The sequence below is a fragment of the Musca autumnalis genome, unplaced genomic scaffold, assembly GCF_047663935.1.
Source record: "Musca autumnalis isolate F117 unplaced genomic scaffold, ASM4766393v1 scaffold_2, whole genome shotgun sequence".
NCBI lineage: Eukaryota > Metazoa > Arthropoda > Insecta > Diptera > Muscidae > Musca > Musca autumnalis.
In genome coordinates, this window is record NW_027411755.1 from 175,906,532 (window position 1) to 175,928,900 (window position 22,369).

Below are 22,369 nucleotides of genomic sequence, written 5' to 3' on the forward strand. Positions count from 1 at the left end.
TATAGCCATGTCCGTCCGTCTGTCCCTCTGTGGAAATCACTCTGGATTGACGTAGGTGAATGAAATTTTGGGAAAATCTATTATATGTACGTAGGACTTTTGGTATTGAAAGCGAACGGTACCTTCCGATTTTCGGTATTTTGAAGGTTGTGGCCACATTAATCCACCGAAATGACAGAAAATTGTGGTGGAGGGTGTAAAAAGTTCGGCCCGACCGAACTTAACACTTTTCTTACTTGTTTAAGTTAATATTTGTTTAGCCATGTTTAGATGAGACCGTAAAATCAAACTAAAACAAGACTCAACGAGTGCATTTGCTAAGTACAAGATGCTTGCACCAGATTATGTACCTTAAAAATGTTGCACAGTGTTACAGGATTCCCTTTCCTTCTCTTCATATTAGGCCATTTTCTGCAAACATCCTTGAGATTTAGTGGTTTTTATAAACTTTCTTAAATTATACAATATATTTTTAATGAGATTATTAAATTAAATTATTTATGGCCTGTTTCTCTAAGACGATTCGAATTCAAATTCTTTCGAATTACTTCCAAACTGCCTGTTGTTGTATGAAATGTTTTTTTTTTTTTTTTTATTGAAAATAAAAACAATTCAAATATTTTTCAAAAAATTGAAGTTGAATCGTCTTAGTGAAACAGACCATTAAATTAAATAATACATTATTATAACGTGATATAACAAATATAATTATGTTCTTAAATATACAATTTTACATATATGTAGACATATTCTTATGTAATTATCTTAAGTGGTTCTTCTTTCATTATCTTAAAGATACATAAATACATTTATAATGGATGCAAAAAGGGCTGGCGGGGGTCAATGCACACATCACTAAACACAAACTTACACTTATCAGAGTAATACATTGAGGAATGGGGAGGGGTCTTACTAGGTTTGAGTTGAAAAACGACTATAATGAACAGGTTTTGAAACAAAATTGAAATTTGTTTTAAAATGTATATCATTTGTACTGATAACAGTTAAGGTAAAATACGTTCTTAAATAATTCCCCTTAGTTGGTTGTTCATTTAGCAGTTTTTCAACTTTACACACATTTTCTGCATTAATATAACAATACATAAATACATTTGTAATATAATATATATTTTCTTGCTCTTATAAGTTATAACCCATCTATTTTGTAACACTTTCACTACCCTCAATGATGGTAGTATTGAATATGGCCCGACACAGCCTTACAACGCTATATGAAAAACGTCCATAACATTTGGGTTTATCCTTCCAGGCAATACAAACATAATAGAATGGTACACCGGCTATGGTTATGGCCAAACCCATTAGTAAATTCATGGGTTGTGTAAAACTGGGCATCAGCACCAAAACAATGCAACAAATGATGAAGATAATTGGCAAAGCGGTGTGTACTCGTATGGGACGGGGTATATCGGGTCTGAAAGAAAAAACAAAAATACATCAATGATACTGGGAAACACATAAGCTCAGCTTAAAATTTGTTCCAATTTAATGGAAATTGATGATACAATTATTACAAAATTTTCCAACTAAGTCTCATCTCAATAGCCAACAATTGAAATATATCGATCGACCTCTCGCCTATTAATCGTTACAAAACACTTCCTTAATTCTTAACACTTACCTTGCTTTTCTTAACCACAACATGCCAGCTATACTGGCGACAACAGATAACCACAATACCGAACTAAAGTAATTAATTAAGGCATAGACATCGGCAGTTAACAGCATCAGCAGTGACATCAGACACTATAAATTACAATAAAATATAAATAAGAAAAACAACAATTACAATAAAAATAATTTCAAAATATATTTCTTCTTACCGAAAATATCAACGAAGGTATTGGCGTCTGTTGCTTCACATGGAATAGTTGAAAGAATTTCGGTAAATGACCCTCTTGGGCACCTGTGGCGAATAGGCGTGCAGATGTGAACAGTATTCCATTGACACCACCGAAAGTACTCAAAGCCACAAATATTGGCACCATAAAGGCCAGCGAACCAAACATACGATTACCAAATGTCACCGCCACAGCCAGAGAACTAAGCATTTCAGTTTTTGATACCACAGCAAAATAGGCGAGATTCACTAAAACATAAATTCCAGTCACAAGAGGCATGGCAATCCAAATGGCGCGGGGAAGGTTTCTGAAAGGAAATAAGAACATAAGTATGATAGCCATTTGAAAATGTGTGCAAAAAGAGCCATTGTGGAAGACCGAAAACCTTGTAAAGAACACAAGATCTGCTTATAGAAGACCACAAGGTCATCTTATAGAAGTCCGCAAGGTCTAATTAAGAAAACCACAAAATCTTCCTTAAGAAAACTACAAAGCTTTTCTTGCAGAAAGGGTCTATAAAAGGACCCTTTCGTGCAGAAAGGGTCTATAGTAGCACTCTTTCTTGCAGAAAGGGTCTATAGTAGCACTCTTTCTTGCAGAAAGGGTCTATAGTAGCACCCTTTTTTCACAAACGATCTATAGAAGCACCCTTTCTTTCAGAAAGAGTCTATAATCTACAGTTTCTTTCAGTAAGACTCTAAAGAAGCAACCTTTCTTTTAGAAAGGGTCTATAGAAGCACCCTTCCTTTCAGAAGGAGTCTATAGAAGCACCGTTTCTTTCAGAAAGGCTCTTCAGGAGCTCCCTTTCTTGCAGAAAGGGTCTATAGAAGCATCCTTTCTTGCAGAAAGGGTCTATGAAAGCACCCTTTTCTTACAGAAAGGGTCAATAGAGGCACCTTTCTTGCAGAAAGGGTCAATAGAGGCACCTTTCTTGCAGAAAGGGTCTGTAGAAGCACCCTTTCCTGCAGAAAGGGCCTATAGAAGCACCCTTTCCTGCAGAAAGGGTCTATAGTAGCACCCTTTCTTGCTGAAAGGGTCTATAGTAGCACCCTTTCTTGCAGAAAGGGTCAATAGAGGCACCGTTTCTTGCAGGAAGGGTCTGTAGAAGCACCCTTTCTTGCAGAAAGGGTCTGTAGAAGCACCCTTTCTTTTAGAAAGGGTCTGTAGAAGCACCCTTTCTTTTAGAAAGGGTCTGTAGAAGCACCCTTTCTTTTAGAAAGGGTCTGTAAAAGCACCCTTTCTTTTATAAACGGTCTGTAGAAGCACCCTTTCTTTTAGAAAGGGTCAATAGAAGCACCTTTACTTTTAGAAAGGGTCAATAGAAGCACCTTTCTTGCTGAAACGGTCTATGGAAGCACCCTTTCTTGCAGAAAGGGTCTATAGTAGCACCCTTTCTTGCCGAAAGGGTCTATAGTAGCACCCTTTCTTGCTGAAAGGGTCTATAGTAGCACCCTTTCTTGCTGAAAGGGTCTATAGAAGCACCCTTTATTGAAGAAAGGGTCTATAGAGGCACCCTTTCTTGTAGAAAGGTTCTATAGAAGCACACTTTCTTGCAAAAAGGGTAAATAGAATCACCCTTTCTTGCAGAAAGGGTCTATAGAAGCACCCTTTCTTGCAGAAATGGTCTTTAGAAACACCCTTTCTTTCATAAACGATATATAGAAGCACCCTTCCTTTTAGAAGGAGTCTATAGAAGCACCGTTTCTTTCAGAAAGGCTCTTCAGGAGCTCCCTTTCTTGCAGAAATGGTCTATAGAAGCACCCTTTCTTTTAGAAAGGGCCTATAGAAGCAACCTTTCTTTCAGAAAACCACAAGACCTTCTTATAGAAGAGCACAAGGTCATTTTATAGAACTACACAATGTCTTCTTATAGAAGAGTACAAGGTCTTGTTATCGGAAGCTACAAGAAGACCACAAGGTTTCCTGTTGCACCAGCCTGTTCAAAACAGACCTCGCTGTACTCCAGGTTGTAGGTAATGACCGTCTGGTCTTGGGAACTTTAATGCTCATCATATGTTGTTGCATTTGGTCCTCGGAAACGACCAGAGGGGTATAGTCCTGCACGGCCAATGAGGACGCCCCTACCAGCATTCGCGGAGAGTGTCACAGTTCGTCAGACATAACCATCGCTCGCCATATACCTGCTGGTCGTTTACGCGAAATGAGACCAAACTTCCCCGCAGAGGCGACGGGATTGGCAAATGAGCGTGATGAGCTTCGTCGTGTCAACCCTAATGATACCATAGTCAGGGAGCTGTCACTGGAAGTTAACAGGTTGATCGGTGAGCAGAAGAAAAACAGGCGGAAAATCATTTGAAGAGTTACAAGATTGGAACCGGAATATGTGAATTGTGGACAACGGTTAAGTCACTCTCAAACCCTGAAAAGAAAGAAGATACGACCTGAGTCACGAAGATGTAGAGGTAACCAAGTGATGGATGATGTTGCGATTTTCATCAGGAACGCTTAACCAGAGCGTTGGACAGCTGGATGAGCCGGGATACTAACATCTCACTAAAGTTGTCAACCTGTCGCTAGTCACCCACATCGTTTCCGAAGGCTGCAAAATGTACATGATGCTCCCGCTACTGAAGCCTGGATGCCCGCCCGTAGCAAAGACATTTCAGGCTTTAATCCAGCGTCAGAAATAACTATCCAGTTGCCGATCGTCGACGACAACAGCGCTGCACGACATCTCCACACATATTAGTCGAGGACTTATCCAGAGCATACCGTATGATATGGTGGCGCCCGACATTGAACACACTTCCCTCCGGATAATGAACAATTCAGGAATTCAGGAACAAGAAGTCCAAGCCCCGTGGAGTGAAATATGGAGTTCACCAAGGTGGGTTGGTATCTCCCGCACTGTATAACCTCTAACTCTCCTCCTCCAGACAATATTGAGATTGTAACGTATGCGGATGATTATACGATCTTGGCGTCAGGTACCTTCCCTGATATCATTTTTGAGAAGGCTAAATACCTATTTAACTGATCGTACCCTTTCAATTCACGCCAGGAATATGCAAATATCCTCCACTCTGTTCACCACATGGACTGCAGAGGTGAGCACTGAGTTCATTTTTCTCATCTATAAACATTGTAGTTTCAGAATCCGCAAAAACTTCCCAGGTGTAAACACTTTCCATTTAAAGTTGGTTCAGGCGCACCGTGCCCTATAAAAGAGGTTTGAATAGCACTCAAACCGATGCAGCCGCAGATGCCCTACACTACTATCGTGGTCCTCGGACAAGGAGATTAAACCGGAGTAGTTTTGACTGAACTACGCTCGGGATGATGCAGCAGTCTAAATTCCTATAGGTCAAGGATAACCTAGTGTAGTTTCGGCTGAACTAAGCTCGGGATGCTACAGCCATCAAAATTCCTATAGGGTAAGGATTGATGACACTGTGCAAAACATCTGCCCAGCATTCGGTAACTGCACTGCCAAACCTACACACCAGCAGCCACTTATCTCGTACGAAGCTTCTAACAACAAATACTGAATCCAAGTTGCCGATTCCCCAGTTAATTATCCGATCTACTATTTGCTATTTAAACACTTCTTATCGTATTCAAACATCAGTAGATTATAAATTAGTTTTACATCAATAAATATCCGAAAGGGAAAGGGAGATTACTCGTCTACCCCGGCCTACGACAAAACCATGTTACAAACTCTAGTAGCATTGTGGCTACAACCCTTCGGAAGCAGCCACATTCGTAGAACTGGAGGCAAATCCAACGCCTAATTAAACAGAAAAGCGAACTTACAAACATATCAAAGAGTGTTACAACAACAACAACAAAGCCTTCTTAAAGAAAACCAAAGGTTGTTTCTGTAGAGGACTACAAGGTATGTATATAGAAGACCACGTAGGTTTCTTATATAAGTCCACAGGGTCATCTGATAGAATACCACACGAACAAGCTCTTCTTATAGAAGAGCACAAGCTCTTCTTATAGAAGAGCACAAGCTCTTTTTATAGAAGAGCACAAGCTCTTTTTATAGAAGAGCAGAAGCTCTTCTTCTAGAAGAACAGAAGCTCTTCTTCTAGAAAAGCAGAAGCTCTTCTTCTAGAAGAGCAGAAGCTCTTCTTCTAGAAGAGCAGAAGCTCTTCTTCTAGAAGAGCAGAAGCTCTTCTTATATAAGAGCAGAAGCTCTTCTTATAGAACAGCACAAGCTCTTCTTATAGAAGAGCACAAGCTCTTCTTATAGAAGAGCACAAGCTCTTCTTATAGAAGAGCACAAGCTCTTCTTATAGAAGAGCACAAGCTCTTCTTATAGAAGAGCACAAGCTCTTCTTATAGAAGAGCACAAGCAGCACAAGCTCTTCTTATAGAAGAGCACAAGCAGCTCTTCATATAGAAGAGCACAAGCCCTTCTTATAGAAGAGCACAAGCTCTTCTTATAGAAGATCACAAGCTCTTCTTATAGAAGAGCACAAGCTCTTCTTATGGAAGAGCACAAGCTCTTCTTATAGAAGAGCACAAGCAGCACAAGCTCTTCTTATAGAAGAGCACAAGCAGCACAAGCTCTTCTTATAGAAGAGCACAAGCAGCTCTTCTTATAGAAGAGCACAAGCAGCTCTTCTTATAGAAGAGCACAAGCAGCTCTTCTTATAGAAGAGCACAAGCTCTTCTTATAGAAGAGCACAAGCTCTTCTTATAGAAGAGCACAAGCTCTTCTTATAGAAGAGCACAAGCCCTTCTTATAGAAGAGCACAAGCTCTTCTTATGGAAGAGCACAAGCAGCTCTTCTTATAGAAGAGCACAAGCAGCTCTTCTTATAGAAGAGCACAAGCAGCTCTTCTTATAGAAGAGCACAAGCAGCTCTTCTTATAGAAGAGCACAAGCAGCTCTTCTTATAGAAGAGCACAAGCAGCTCTTCTTATAGAAGAGCACAAGCAGCTCTTCTTATAGAAGAGCACAAGCAGCTCTTCTTATAGAAGAGCACAAGCAGCTCTTCTTATAGAAGAGCACAAGCAGCTCTTCTTATAGAAGAGCACAAGCAGCTCTTCTTATAGAAGAGCACAAGCAGCTCTTCTTATAGAAGAGCACAAGCAGCTCTTCTTATAGAAGAGCACAAGCAGCTCTTCTTATAGAAGAGCACAAGCAGCTCTTCTTATAGAAGAGCACAAGCAGCTCTTCTTATAGAAGAGCACAAGCAGCTCTTCTTATAGAAGAGCACAAGCTCTTCTTATAGAAGAGCACAAGCTCTTCTTATAGAAGAGCACAAGCAGCTCTTCTTATAGAAGAGCACAAGCTCTTCTTATAGAAGAGCACAAGCAGCTCTTCTTATAGAAGAGCACAAGCAGCTCTTCTTATAGAAGAGCACAAGCTCTTCTTATAGAAGAGCACAAGCTCTTCTTATAGAAGAGCACAAGCAGCTCTTCTTATAGAAGAGCACAAGCAGCTCTTCTTATAGAAGAGCACAAGCAGCTCTTCTTAAAGAAGAGCACAAGCAGCTCTTCTTATAGAAGAGCACAAGCAGCTCTTCTTATAGAAGAGCACAAGCAGCTCTTCTTATAGAAGAGCACAAGCAGCTCTTCTTATAGAAGAGCACAAGCAGCTCTTCTTATAGAAGAGCACAAGCAGCTCTTCTTATAGAAGAGCACAAGCTCTTCTTATAGAAGAGCACAAGCTCTTCTTATAGAAGAGCACAAGCTCTTCTTATAGAAGATCACAAGCTCTTCTTATAGAAGAGCACAAGCTCTTCTTATAGAAGATCACAAGCTCTTCTTATAGAAGAGCACAAGCTCTTCTTATAGAAGAGCACAAGCTCTTCTTATAGAAGAGCACAAGCTCTTCTTATAGAAGAGCACAAGCTCTTCTTATAGAAGAGCACAAGCAGCACAAGCTCTTCTTATAGAAGAGCACAAGCAGCTCTTCTTATAGAAGAGCACAAGCTCTTCTTATAGAAGAGCACAAGCTCTTCTTAAAGAAGAGCACAAGCTCTTCTTAAAGAAGAGCACAAGCTCTTCTTATAGAAGATCACAAGCTCTTCTTATAGAAGATCACAAGGGCTTCTTATAGAAGAGAACAAGCTTTTCTTATAGAAGAGCACAAGCTCTTCTTATAGAAGAGCACAAGCTCTTCTTATAGAAGAGCACAAGCTCTTCTTATAGAAGAGCACAAGCTCTTCTTATAGAAGAGCACAAGCTCTTCTTATGGAAGAGCACAAGCTCTTTTTATAGAAGAGCATAAGCTCTTCTTATAGAAGAGCATAAGCTCTTCTTATAGAAGAGCATAAGCTCTTCTTATAGAAGAGCATAAGCTCTTCTTATAGAAGAGCATAAGCTCTTCTTATAGAAGAGCATAAGCTCTTCTTATAGAAGAGCACAAGCTCTTCTTATAGAGGAGCACAAGCTCTTCTTATAGAGGAGCACAAGCTCATCTTATAGAAGAGCACAAGCTCATCTTATAGAAGAGCACAAGGCCTTCTTATAGAAGAGCCAAAGCTCCTCTAATAGTTGTGTCCAAGCTCTCCTTATATAAGAAGATAAGCTCTTCTTAGAGAACAGCCCACAAGCTCTTCTTATAGAAGAGCACAATCTCTTCTTATAGAAGCGCACAAACTCCTCTTATAGAAGAGCCCAAGATTTTCTTATAGAAGAGCCCAAGCTCTTCTAATCGGAGAGTCCAACCTCTTCTTATAGACGAATCTAAGCTCTTCTTATAGAAGAGCACAAGCACTTCTTATAAGATACCACCATGTCGTCTTATAGAAGACCATAAGGTCTTCTTATAGAATACCACAAGGACTTCTTATAGGATACCACGGTTTCTTATAGACTACCACAAGGTTTTCCCATAGAATACTCCACTTCTAATGGAAAATCACAAGATCTTATATAACTCGACTAGGTCTGCTTACAAAAGAGCACAAGGTCTTCGTTTAGAAGTCCTCAAGGTCTGCTGTTAGAAGACCAAAAGGTCTTCTTATAGACGACCACAAGGGCTTCTTATAGAACATCACAAGTTCTTCTTCTAGAAGACCAAGCTCTTCTTATAGAAGAGCACAAGCCCTTCTTAAAGAAGAGCACAAGCTCTTCTTATAGAAGATCACAAGCTCTTCTTATAGAAGATCACAAGCTCTTCTTATAGAAGATCACAAGCTCTTCTTATAGAAGAGCACAAGCTCTTCTTATAGAAGAGCACAAGCTCTTCTTATGGAAGAGCACAAGCTCTTCTTATAGAAGAGCACAAGCAGCTCTTCTTATAGAAGAGCACAAGCAGCTCTTCTTATAGAAGAGCACAAGCAGCTCTTCTTATAGAAGAGCACAAGCTCTTCTTATAGAAGAGCACAAGCTCTTCTTATAGAAGAGCACAAGCTCTTCTTATAGAAGAGCACAAGCAGCTCTTCTTATAGAAGAGCACAAGCAGCTCTTCTTATAGAAGAGCACAAGCAGCTCTTCTTATAGAAGAGCACAAGCTCTTCTTATAGAGGAGCACAAGCAGCTCTTCTTATAGAAGAGCACAAGCAGCTCTTCTTATAGAAGAGCACAAGCCCTTCTTATAGAAGAGCACAAGCTCTTCTTATAGAAGATCACAAGGGCTTCTGATAGAACACCACAAGTTCTTCTTATAGAAGAGAACAAGCTTTTCTTATAGAAGAGCACAAGCTCTTCTTATAGAAGAGCACAAGCTCTTCTTATAGAAGAGCACAAGCTCTTCTTATAGAAGAGCACAAGCTCTTCTTATAGAAGAGCACAAGCTCTTCTTATAGAAGAGCACAAGCTCTTCTTATGGAAGAGCACAAGCTCTTTTTATAGAAGAGCATAAGCTCTTCTTATAGAAGAGCATAAGCTCTTCTTATAGAAGAGCATAAGCTCTTCTTATAGAAGAGCATAAGCTCTTCTTATAGAAGAGCATAAGCTCTTCTTATAGAAGAGCACAAGCTCTTCTTATAGAGGAGCACAAGCTCATCTTATAGAAGAGCACAAGCTCATCTTATAGAAGAGCACAATGCCTTCTTATAGAAGAGCCAAAGCTCCTCTAATAGTTGTGTCCAAGCTCTCCTTATATAAGAAAATAAGCTCTTCTTAGAGAACAGCCCACAAGCTCTTCTTATAGAAGAGCACAATCTCTTCTTATAGAAGCGCACAAACTCCTCTTATAGAAGAGCCCAAGATTTTCTTATAGAAGAGCCCAAGCTCTTCTAATCGGAGAGTCCAACCTCTTCTTATAGATGAATCTAAGCTCTTCTTATAGAAGAGCACAAGCACTTCTTATAAGATACCACCATGTCGTCTTATAGAAGACCACAAGGTCTTCTTATAGAATACCACAAGGACTTCTTATAGGATACCACGGTTTCTTATAGACTACCACAAGGTTTTCCCATAGAATACTCCACTTCTAATGGAAAATCACAAGATCTTATATAACTCGACTAGGTCTGCTTACAAAAGAGCACAAGGTCTTCGTTTAGAAGTCCTCAAGGTCTGCTGTTAGAAGACCAAAAGGTCTTCTTATAGACGACCACAAGGGCTTCTTATAGAACATCACAAGTTCTTCTTCTAGAAGACCAAGAGCTTGTGCTCTTCTTGCACAAGCTCTTCTTATAGAAGAGCACAAGCTCTTCTTATAGAAGAGCACAAGCTCTTCTTATAGAAGAGCACAAGCTCTTCTTATAGAAGAGCACAAGCTCTTCTTATAGAAGAGCACAAGCTCTTCTTATAGAAGAGCACAAGCTCGTCTTATAGAAGAGCACAAGCTCGTCTTTTAGAAGAGCACAAGTTCTTCTTATAGAAGAGCACAAGCTCTTCTTATAGAAGAGCACAAGCAGCTCTTCTTATAGAAGAGCACAAGCAGCTCTTCTTATAGAAGAGCACAAGCAGCTCTTCTTATAGAAGAGCACAAGCAGCTCTTCTTATAGAAGAGCACAAGCAGCTCTTCTTATAGAAGAGCACAAGCAGCTCTTCTTATAGAAGAGCACAAGCAGCTCTTCTTATAGAAGAGCACAAGCAGCTCTTCTTATAGAAGAGCACAAGCAGCTCTTCTTATAGAAGAGCACAAGCAGCTCTTCTTATAGAAGAGCACAAGCAGCTCTTCTTATAGAAGAGCACAAGCAGCTCTTCTTATAGAAGAGCACAAGCAGCTCTTCTTATAGAAGAGCACAAGCAGCTCTTCTTATAGAAGAGCACAAGCAGCTCTTCTTATAGAAGAGCACAAGCTCTTCTTATAGAAGATCACAAGCTCTTCTTATAGAAGAGCACAAGCTCTTCTTATAGAAGAGCACAAGCAGCTCTTCTTATAGAAGAGCACAAGCTCTTCTTATAGGAGAGCACAAGCTCTTCTTAAAGAAGAGCACAAGCTCTTCTTATAGAAGATCACAAGCTCTTCTTATAGAAGATCACAAGGGCTTCTGATAGAACACCACAAGTTCTTCTTATAGAAGAGAACAAGCTTTTCTTATAGAAGAGCACAAGCTCTTCTTATAGAAGAGCACAAGCTCTTCTTATAGAAGAGCACAAGCTCTTCTTATAGAAGAGCACAAGCTCTTCTTATAGAAGAGCACAAGCTCTTCTTATGGAAGAGCACAAGCTCTTTTTATAGAAGAGCATAAGCTCTTCTTATAGAAGAGCATAAGCTCTTCTTATAGAAGAGCATAAGCTCTTCTTATAGAAGAGCATAAGCTCTTCTTATAGAAGAGCATAAGCTCTTCTTATAGAAGAGCACAAGCTCTTCTTATAGAGGAGCACAAGCTCATCTTATAGAAGAGCACAAGGCCTTCTTATAGAAGAGCCAAAGCTCCTCTAATAGTTGTGTCCAAGCTCTCCTTATATAAGAAAATAAGCTCTTCTTAGAGAACAGCCCACAAGCTCTTCTTATAGAAGAGCACAATCTCTTCTTATAGAAGCGCACAAACTCCTCTTATAGAAGAGCCCAAGATTTTCTTATAGAAGAGCCCAAGCTCTTCTAATCGGAGAGTCCAACCTCTTCTTATAGACGAATCTAAGCTCTTCTTATAGAAGAGCACAAGCACTTCTTATAAGATACCACCATGTCGTTTTATAGAAGACCACAAGGTCTTCTTATAGAATACCACAAGGACTTCTTATAGGATACCACGGTTTCTTATAGACTACCACAAGGTTTTCCCATAGAATACTCCACTTCTAATGGAAAATCACAAGATCTTATATAACTCGACTAGGTCTGCTTACAAAAGAGCACAAGGTCTTCGTTTAGAAGTCCTCAAGGTCTGCTGTTAGAAGACCAAAAGGTCTTCTTATAGACGACCACAAGGGCTTCTTATAGAACATCACAAGTTCTTCTTCTAGAAGACCACAAGGGCTTCTTATAGAAGACCACAAGGGCTTCTTATAGAGGCCACATGGTCTTCTTATAGAATACCCCAAGATCTTCTTATGGAAGACTACAAGGTGTTCATATAGAATTCCACAAGTTCTGTTTCCTTATTAAAGTGATTTGTTTTAAGCCACCACCATCTTATCCATTCGTACAGCATGACGACTGAATAATCCTCCATTCTAAATTATTTAACAAAATATACCTCCTCTAGACTACTAAAATCATTGAGATAACTTTAACAAGTTGATTGTGTGTATCCCATATCCTCCATAATCTAATGCATGTACGTCATAGACATGCATAGTTAACTTTTCACATGGTTCTCAGTAGCAGCGGCAACAACAACAACGACAACCCAAACAAAAATAACATTTAACGAAATTTCATTCATCCATTCATTTACAAGGATATTTGATAGCATTCATTATAGCTGTAGCAACAACTTGTTGATTGTTACACATTTTCAGTTACACTTCTTCTCGTTCTTCGTTTTCTACATCGTCCTCAACGGATTTATCATTATCAACATCATCCTTCAATGTATACAATTGAGAATCCTTTGTAGTGCTGACGTCGGAACGTTCATTCTGCTAAGTGTATGACTTGTAAGACTTTTTGTTGAGTTTGATTTTTAGCTTAAAGAAACCACTTAAGGCAAGACAATGGCAACAGAGTCAAAGAAGAGAAGAAGAAGTATGGAATAACTGAAATGGGTCATAGGAATGATTGTGGGAGAAAAGTGGGGACATGAAGCAACAAGTCGTCCTCTTACAGTCTGTTTTCAAGAATCACTAAAAGTATAATTTGCTTTGGCAGCGGCAATTTGTTAAAGCTTTTAAAGATATTGGCTTTTAAATGTATGCACATCTCAAATGACATTAATGTCAAAGATTAAATATTTGAGCGAGAGATGGGGAGGGAGGGGAGTTAAAGTGTTTGTGGGTAATGGGAAAATCTATTAATTACTTACTTGTATGGATCCTGTAACTCTTCGGTCACAAAATTCAAATAATTCCAACCACCAAATGCAAATAATCCCGAATAGAAGGCAAATCCAATATTCTCAATACCATATTGGCCTTCCCACATATTCTCAAAGTTTTCCATTTGTCCGGTGGCCATTTGATAGATACCAGCCAGAATAATTAAGGCCAGGGCTAAAAGCTTTCCATAGGTAAAGTAATCTTGAACTTTCATTGCCCACTTTACCGATAGACAATTGATGGCTGTCAGAAGACCTGTAAGAAATGGGAAGAAAAGGAAGAAAAAAGATAATTATTTTTATGAAAAAATTTAAATATTTTTTATGATACTGAGAAATATTTGAGGAGTGGATGCATACTACTAACCAAAAAGGATTATCTTTCGACAAAATCAAGCTCTTACTCTGCCCTCATCTCAAATGAAAAGATTGGCGATTATTTTATCTACATTACCATTCCAAAGTTGGAAAACCCAGTAACTTACCGTCGAAAAACCAATGACTTTTTCCGCGTCAATACTGCGAAATTAAAAAAAAGATTGTTGGACCTAAAAACTATTGCCAATATATCTCTAAATTTCATGAGTCCTCCACACAGACACCCACTCTAATAACAAATCTGAAGTGATTCTCTAACCAACCAAAGTCAGCAAAATTAAAGTGCTTATAATTTCGGCAAGGATTCGGCTAGAGTTTAGACTATTCCCTATATTGAACGCCCAGAGCCATCTGGATAATTCTCTTCGCTGTGCCAGGTGAGAACTTCACCACAACGAGAACAGAATAGGATTGCAGATCCTCGGGATGATTACAGGACCAACAGTGCGGAAAAAGGGGGTGTCAAAATCCTCGATTGGTCTTATCAATTCACCCAGTGTTTTGAAATCGTGTTTTAAATGCCGTCATATAAGCGATGGATATGATTTATAGCCTTCAACTGCTGATGACGTCATACGGTCGTGAGAATTTTTAAGATGTAATCTTTGGCCTTACCGAGTCTGTGGAAAGAGGTAAAAGTTACTTACATTCCCAAAGCGGGAAAACCTAGTCACCAAAGGACTACAGACCCATCAGTTTATCATCCTTTCTCCTTAAGACTCTCCAAAGACTGATCGATCTGGAGATCTCCTCGCCTCGCCTCTATAAGCAACTCACAGCACGCCTATATCAAAGGCAAATTTGGGGAGTCTGCCTTGCATGAGGTGGTTGGCTTCATTGAGAGGAATATGGAGAACCCAAACTTTACCTTGGCTGCCTTTCTAGACTTAGACGGAGCTTTTAACAACGTAGAACTTGAGTCCATAAAACTCTCACTTAAGAAAGTTAACACACCTGAACCTCTAACTTGTTGGATAAATAATATGCTAGAAAGCAGAATTATAAACTCCAGCATTGGGGAGACAAAAATTAGGAAAACAGTAACTAGAGGCACACCCCAAGGAGGGGTGCTCTCACCGTTACTGTGGCTACTTGTTATAAACAATATTTTGACTGATCTGAACAATCAAGGTATAAAAGTTGTTGCCTATGCGGACGACGTAGTACTACTGATTTCCGGAAAGTTTCCGTCAACCATTTCGGAGCTTATGCAGGGAGCATAATCGACGCTGTCGCGCTGGGCTAAGGTCAATGGCCTTGGAGTAAGCCCAACCAAGACAGAACTGGTAATGTTCACGAGAAAGCGTAAGCTCGGCGTATTTGTACCACCAACACAGGATGGAGTGCAGCTTCAGCTCTCGCCCGAGGCAAAGTACCTTGGCACAATCCTGGACTGTCAATAGCGATGGAACAGGAATGCTAAGGAGCGGGCGGAGAGAGTATTGATTGCACTTTGGGAAAAGTTGGGGTCTAAACCCATTGATTATACACTGGCTGTATAACACCGTGGTTAGACCCATCTTATCCTATGGTTCTCTTGTTTGATTGCACTCACTGCGCCAAAAATCGACATCCACAGGCTTCTCTGAACGCAATGCTGAACTTAAAACTACTGAGTCTCAGCATTAAGTGTCAGGAAACTCTCAGTGCTGCATAAACAGGATCTCTGGCGCGGTTGTAGCTATGGGCATGGATGTATCCTGAACGAATCAGGTATAAATGTGAACAAACGCGGGAAACTAAGCGACTATATATCACCAGTCCTGAGATTTGACGATATTGACGTCGTTATACCTAGTAGAGACAACTAGAACCGCAGTAACCCCACTCTGGACGGTCTGGCTTTTTATATAGACGGTTCCAAGATGGAGGAAGGTGCCGGGGCTGGCGTCTACTGTAAAAGGCTATCTCTTGAGTACACCTACAGGCTAGACAGGTCTTCCAGGCTGAAATATTCGGTTCGATTTGGAAGGCAGCGGAATTGATAAAAAGTTTGGATGCAGTAATCTTTGAACCGGTGACTATCTTTGTGGATAGTCAAGCGGCTCTTAAAGCCATCAAATCCTGCAACATCAAATCCGATGTCGTCCTTAAGTGTAGATCAGCCTTGGGAACGCTAACTAACGGCTTTCGGCTATGCTGGGTACCAGGACACCGCGACTATCTGGGTAATGAAAGAGCAGAAGAATTAGCTAGACGAGGATCGCAGTCTACAGATCTAGCTATCGCTGACTCCATCAAACCATCCATTTGTCATTTCTTCCAAAAAATTGAAGCGTTATTTTACGAGAGAGCCAGTGAATTGTGGCATATTGAACCTAGGTGCATTGTGGCAAGATCCATATGGCCGTCTCTGTCAATCAAAAGAACGAACTCTCTGTTGAACCTGAGTAAAGCTGAAGTTAGAGTAACGTAAGTCATCACTGGGCACTGCTATATCAGGACCTTTACCATCAAATGGGATAGGGATGTTACTGACTACTGCAGACTCTGTGAGGATGAGGAGGAGTTGGAGACGATCGAGCACCTCCTGTGTCGTTGTCCAGCCCTGGCTCGTAGACGGCATAGGTTAGTAGGTGTTCACTTTCCACCGTGTCTAACTTTCTACTCAACTGTGGAACCTGCTGTGATCTACAACATCATCAAAAATCTGAAGTGGCTGGGACAGCGCAACTTGAACGCGTAAATGATGTTTCAAATATTTTGCCTACCTCTTAAACTTTCTGTAATTTATTTGCTCTTTACTTTTTAATAACATTTTTTATTTCTTCCCTCTCTCCTCCCTTTTCCATCTCCTCTTTTCTTTACAGCTTTTTGCTCTTTTTTCTACTGGATGATCACAATGGACCAGAAGGTCTCCGAGTGCCGCAGTCACAAGTTAGTGGCTGCACATCCCCAAACCTAACCTAACCTTGGCCTTTCTTTCTTCTGCTGCTGTCGATTTTAAAATGAGTATTCTATTTGACTTAAGTGTCGTTTCCCAGAAAATCCGTTAGTTAGGGTTACATAATACCCATTACAAAGTAATGTTACATGGTAAACCTCTTACTCCACTACTTACTACGTAATGAGTACGGTGACACAGAGCGTGTGTGTCCGACTACAAATCATAGGGTTGTGTTTTGCTGCCTTTAACATCCGTTGAAGGTAGTGAGCTAACATGTGCCGCGCGTTCACCCATAAGAACGTTAAAAACTTGGGTTGGGCGTTGGGCTAGTAACTCACCCCGTCAAAACACCGCCTACTATGAAAAAACAAAGAAAAAGAAGAAAACCAAACCCCTCTAAAGTTGACGAACCCCGCAAACGTTTTAAGGACCATGATCTGCGAATCTGCACCTGGAATGTCAGGACTCTCTACAGAGCAGGTGCAATTTGCGCACTGGCGGATGTACTTGACAAGTATAATGCTGATATTATCGCCTTACAGGAAGTGCGATGGAACCGGGCAGACGTAAAAATAACAAACCGCTGCTCTGGCCATGACATTAAGATTGTTCTAGGAGATTTTAATCCTAAAATTGGGAGAGAAAATATCTTTGGTCCCACGATCGGAAATTTCAGCCTCCATGAGGTAACATCCGACAACGGAATGAGGCTGATCGACTTTGCAGCGGCAAAAAACATGGTAGTGAGTAGTACCAGATTCCAACACCTCGACATACACAAGGCTACGTGGATATCCCCAGATGGGAAAACAAGAAACCAGATTGATCATGTTGTGGTAGACGGAAGACACTCGTTCAGTGTGTTAGATGTCCGATCGATTCGAGGAGCGAACATCGATTCGGACCATTTCCTTGTAGCAGCAAAGGTACGCACTCGCCTTAATGTTGCGGCAAAAGTGTGATCTAACACAGGACGGAAGCTGGATGTCGAGAAGCTACAAACACAACAGATAGCACAAGCCTATTCCGCTCAACTGACTCACATGCTGGAAGACGGAACAGCTTGTCCCGATAATGTGGAAGCGCGGTGGCAAAGAATAGCCCACTCACTTCAAACCGCCGCAAAATCTGTGCTTGGGTACCAAAAACCACCACCTAAAAATCTATGGTACGATCAGGAGTGCCGTAAGGCTACTGAAGAAAAGAACGCGGCATACAGATCAACCCTACATTCAGTAGCAACACGAAGTGCGAAAGAAAAATATCGGGAAAAGAGGAGAGACGAGAAGCGTTTTATCAGAAGAAAAAAGAAAGAGCAAGAAAAACGTGAGCGTGAGAAACTCGAGATGTTCAGGAGTCAGAATGAAGTCCGCAAATTTTACCAGAGTGTAAAACACCAGACTGAAGGGTATGGTGCAGGCACATTCTTCTGCAAAGATCATGAAGGGAATCTGGTAACTGATACAGATAGCGTACTGAGGATCTGGAGGAGCATTTCATGAATCTCTTAGTATCGAATATGGGCGGTGATGAAGATACACCAGAACCAATCGCAAACGACGACGTTGAATGTCTTCCACCTAGCCAAAGCGAGGTCATGACAGCAATTAATCGGCTGAAAACAATAAAGCAGCAGGAGCTGATGGGCTGCCCGCCGAACTGTTCAAGACCGGTGGCGAAATGTTGATAAGGAGTATGCATTAGTTAATTACCGAAATTTGGCAGGAAGAGAGCATACCCAACGATTGGAACCTCAGCCTCCTATGTCCCGTACACAAGAAAGGAGACAAGACGGTGTGTACAAACTACAGAGGCATAAGTCTGCTCCCAATCGCATACAAAGTGCTGTCGAGTGTGCTGTGTGAACGTTTAAAACCCATGGTCAATAACATAATCGGATCATACCAATGCGGTTTTAGACCTGGTAAATCGACAATTGACCAAATCTTCACACTGCGTCAAATACTGGAGAAGACCCACGAAAGACAGATCGACACATACCACCTGTTCGTCGACTATAAGGCCACATTCGGCAGCCCAATTAGATCAAAGGTGTTTCAAGCCATGTCTGAGTTTGGTATCCCCGCTAAACTTATACGATTGTGCAGGATGACATTGGCTAATACAAGATCAGCTGTTAAAGTAGGAAAGAACCTCTCGGGAGTTTTGTAAGTAGGGAGTTTTGTAAGTAGTTACGACTACAAAAAAGTACAATAAAAACCCATTATTTGGTAGTGACTTTTTTGCTGTGTTGGATAATTAGAATTTATTGGTCTTGGTACGGAATTCGAACTTGGTTTTGTTCTCGTCTCGCTTTACTTGGTACCTCTTTAAAGCATTCCCCTACAAGGTGGTTAGCTGTAGGGGATGCTATAGCACACGGCTACTTCTTTAAATCTTTCGAGAAAGTCGAGAAGATTCTGATATTCATTACCTCGGCGTCAAATGTCGTAGTGATGCTTGTCGGCACAGTGACATCTATTCACGTCTCGGGTATAAATTCGTTCACTAAAGCCTTGCTCTTATAATTCCCACAATACCTGTTTAGCCGATGCATTATTTCTGGTATTCTCTAATGTGCTTGCACACCCTCGGTTTCCAGTCCAGTCTGAAGTCGCTTACTTTCAAATTTCAATCACTTTTATTCACGGAACTCGACGAATCTTTTTCGCTTTTCTTATTTTCGTCGGGACCCTACTCGGGCGCCATTTATAACGAGTGGTTTTTCCTCGGCTTTAGTAGCAAGACCATCCTGTCCATTCTCCAGACTTGGGGAACGGTATGGGTGGCTAGCGACGGGCTGAGAACTTTTGTGAGATACTCGACTGCCGGCCTATCCAGCTGTTTCAGCATTACCATGAACGCTTTGGATGATTTAGCGGTCCTGATGGCATTCGCAATATCATCCATTGTAAATTGTCGTGGTTCCCCCTCGCAGGAAGAGATATAATGCGACGTAATACTCTACTCTTCGCCCTGTCACTCCCGGGGTGTTTGACAAACTGTCGATAAAAATAACGTCGCCAAACCTGAATGAGGTCCTATCTTCCTTCTTTCCAGGGCTCGAGAGTGACTTTACCGTTGGCCACAATTCACTTATTCCGCCTCCAATGTTGCACATCATAAGATGATTTACCCACTTGTTCCGCTTTTGCTCACCGACAAACCTGTTAATTTCCAGTGGTAGTTCCCTGACTCTGGGGTCATTGGGGTTGGTACGGCGAAGCTAATCAGTCTCATTTGCTAATCCCGTCACCTCTGCTGGAAAATTTGGCCTCACTTAGGGTATTCGACTAGCAGTTATATAGCGAGCGGATGCAGCAGTGATGATGTCTCAAACTGTCCTTTCTGCTACCCGAACTTTAGTAGGGTTGGACAGATCTCTGAAGCAGTGATTAGTGAACTATCTTAAACTAGGCCCATTGGCTTTCCCATGAATGATGAAAATGCGACATTCAGAGGTGACGAAATCGGACGGTCTGCTGATGGGAACAATTATGGGGAGAAGGTTCGACCCAAGAGAAACGTCAGTTTACCAGTTGACGTCATTTGTCAGATTAAGTGGTACTATGATTATAACTGGCGAACTGTGAATAATTGTGATATGGCCTCATCATTGACCGTGCAAATCGTATAGCTATTAATCTGCTCAGCACTGCACTATACCACTCTTACCATGATCCAGTGCAATAGGAAAGTCAATCCTCTTCTTCCGGCTCATAAAATCCACTATTTCCTCGATCTTATCTCGGAGTCCATTGCAATTACATCAATTGGAACAAGTAAAGAAGTGTCAGTCGGCTTTGCCGACAGATGGATACCCTCAGCCAATGTTAAGCGAAACTTTCACTTCCGGACAGATCGAATGTATTTAAGGTCTCTTTAGAATTTTGTGGCCCTTTTTGGACATTTGAACTTGCCGACAAAAATGTGGATTAGGAATTAACTGCACTAAGACACAAATGTTGAACTTTTGTAGGGCAGGTACCCTTAGGGAGGACCGATAAGGGCCATTTTAGAAGTTAAACAAAAATATTAGGAGATCCAAGGTTTGGACCAAATTGGTTGCCCCATTCAAGTGAGAAGTACCGAAAGTTGGGGAGAAGTACCGAAAGTTGAAAGAAGTACCATGAAACTGACTTTGGATATAATATGACGAAGACCAAATGTTGGACCAAATCGGTTGAACAGTTCGAGAGTGCTCTCCGACCGCCACACATGGTTTTTTACACCTGTCGGGCTGTTTTCCCAAGAAATATGGACTTGCCCCCGAAAAAACTTTTACCGTCGTAATGGAGGTAGCGAATGCAAATCGATTCAACAAAAATCAAACTGATACGAGAACAGGTCTTAATATGAACTTATCCGAAATTTTGTGTGAGAGGTACCAGAAGCAGTAGACAAATATAGTCCATATTCGAACCTGATCTATATCTGTTAGATATATTAGGATGTGCAAAGTATGGATTTGATCGGTCACTCCCTTCAAGAGTTATCGTGCGCAAAATTTTTCCGAACATTTTGGAAGTTTTGTGGGGGAGGTACCTGAAGGAGTGGACCGATATAGCCCATCTTCGAATTTAAACTATGTTTTGATAAAATATTACGAAGGCCAAATTTTGGACCGTATCGGCAGATCCCTTGGAGGGTTATCATGCGCTCCAACCACTACACAAGGTGTCATAGGGGCTTTTTGCAACTTCCGGCCATTTTCTCAGGAAGTATGGACTTGCACCTGATAAAACTTGTACCCCCGTATGGGGGGAGGTGAATACAAGTTGTTGCAACAAAAATCAAAGCGATTCGAGAGCAAGTCCTAAACTGAACTTATCCGAAATTTTGTGTGGGAGCTACCCGAAGCAGTGGGCCGATTAAGTCCATATTGGAACCTGATCTAAGTCTAGTAGAAATTTCACTATGTGCAAAGTATGGACCAAATCGGTTACTTCCTTCAAGAGTTATCGTGCCCACAAATTTTCCGAACATTTTGGAACTTTTGTGGGGGAGGTACCTGAAGGAGTGGACCTATATGGCCCATCTTCGAACTTAAATCTGGACAAAATATTTCGATACCCAAAATTTGAACCGAATCGATTGATCAGTTCGAGAGTTATCGTGCGCACCAGCCAGCCAGACAGACGGACGGACATTGCTAGATCTACTCAAAGTTGTCTGAAACGGATATCGTACAAACATACTTGGGGTCTAAAACCATTATTTCGATGAGGCACATTTTTTGGTCGTATCAAAGTGTAAATACCCTCTTTAGCCTAAAGGCTGAGGGTATAAAAATGATGCATTTCAGATATTGGAACAGCATAGGCTGGTGTTAAGTGTTGAAGCCGCACTGCTGCGAGGGGAACTGCGAGGGAATCTCGTATTATGGGGACTGTGTTCACGCAGCAACAGAGTCTCTGTCGTAGTCCCTCACATGGACGAGTCCAGAGCAACTCGTTAGATGCACCCACTCCTGGCATTTATTTCATCTCACCGAATTTTGAGTGTGGTCGATGCGGATGTGACAAAATGAGCACACCCATATTGGTCCTGGAATTTCCTCCGTTCCGGCACGGACCTAAAGAATCCTGAGCAGGCATTCCGGGATATGCTGCTCCCAACACAGTAAATTATACAAATACAAACAAATATACCCTGAGGTGGCTGCCGCGGTCGGAGCAATCAACACAAATAATATTCATAATCCTTCATATAGAGTATTAGAGCTGACTACCCCAGTTCCTTCAGAAATATTAATGGTCAATATTTTTTTTTTGTTAACGCGGCGTATTGCTCGCCACATATTACCTCACTACCCTTAACGACAGTTCAGTGATCACTACCGGAACACAAAATTAGATTTTTAATATTTCTTGAAGAAACTACAGAGCCATGATCCTCAATATTTTTATGACTATTTTCTTTTAATATTTATGTTTA

The 22,369-nt window shown here is 41.0% G+C and overlaps 1 protein-coding gene across 12 annotated transcripts in view; it reads right to left on the reverse strand.

The window, feature by feature from the left end:
* Window positions 1–429: 429 nt before the first annotated feature.
* JhI-21 (Juvenile hormone Inducible-21) overlaps window positions 430–22,369 on the reverse strand; it is a 59,336-nt gene continuing 37,396 nt past the window's right edge. For all 12 annotated transcript variants that reach the window (XM_073970034.1, XM_073970026.1, XM_073970029.1 and 9 more), the window contains exons 5-8: window positions 13,156–13,423; window positions 1,845–2,169; window positions 1,643–1,767; window positions 430–1,435 (exon numbers count right to left, since the gene is read on the reverse strand). In XM_073970034.1, the coding sequence (XP_073826135.1) occupies window positions 1,159–1,435; window positions 1,643–1,767; window positions 1,845–2,169; window positions 13,156–13,423 (995 nt within the window). In that variant the 3' untranslated portion in view covers window positions 430–1,158. The remainder of the gene's footprint in view (window positions 1,436–1,642; window positions 1,768–1,844; window positions 2,170–13,155; window positions 13,424–22,369) is intronic.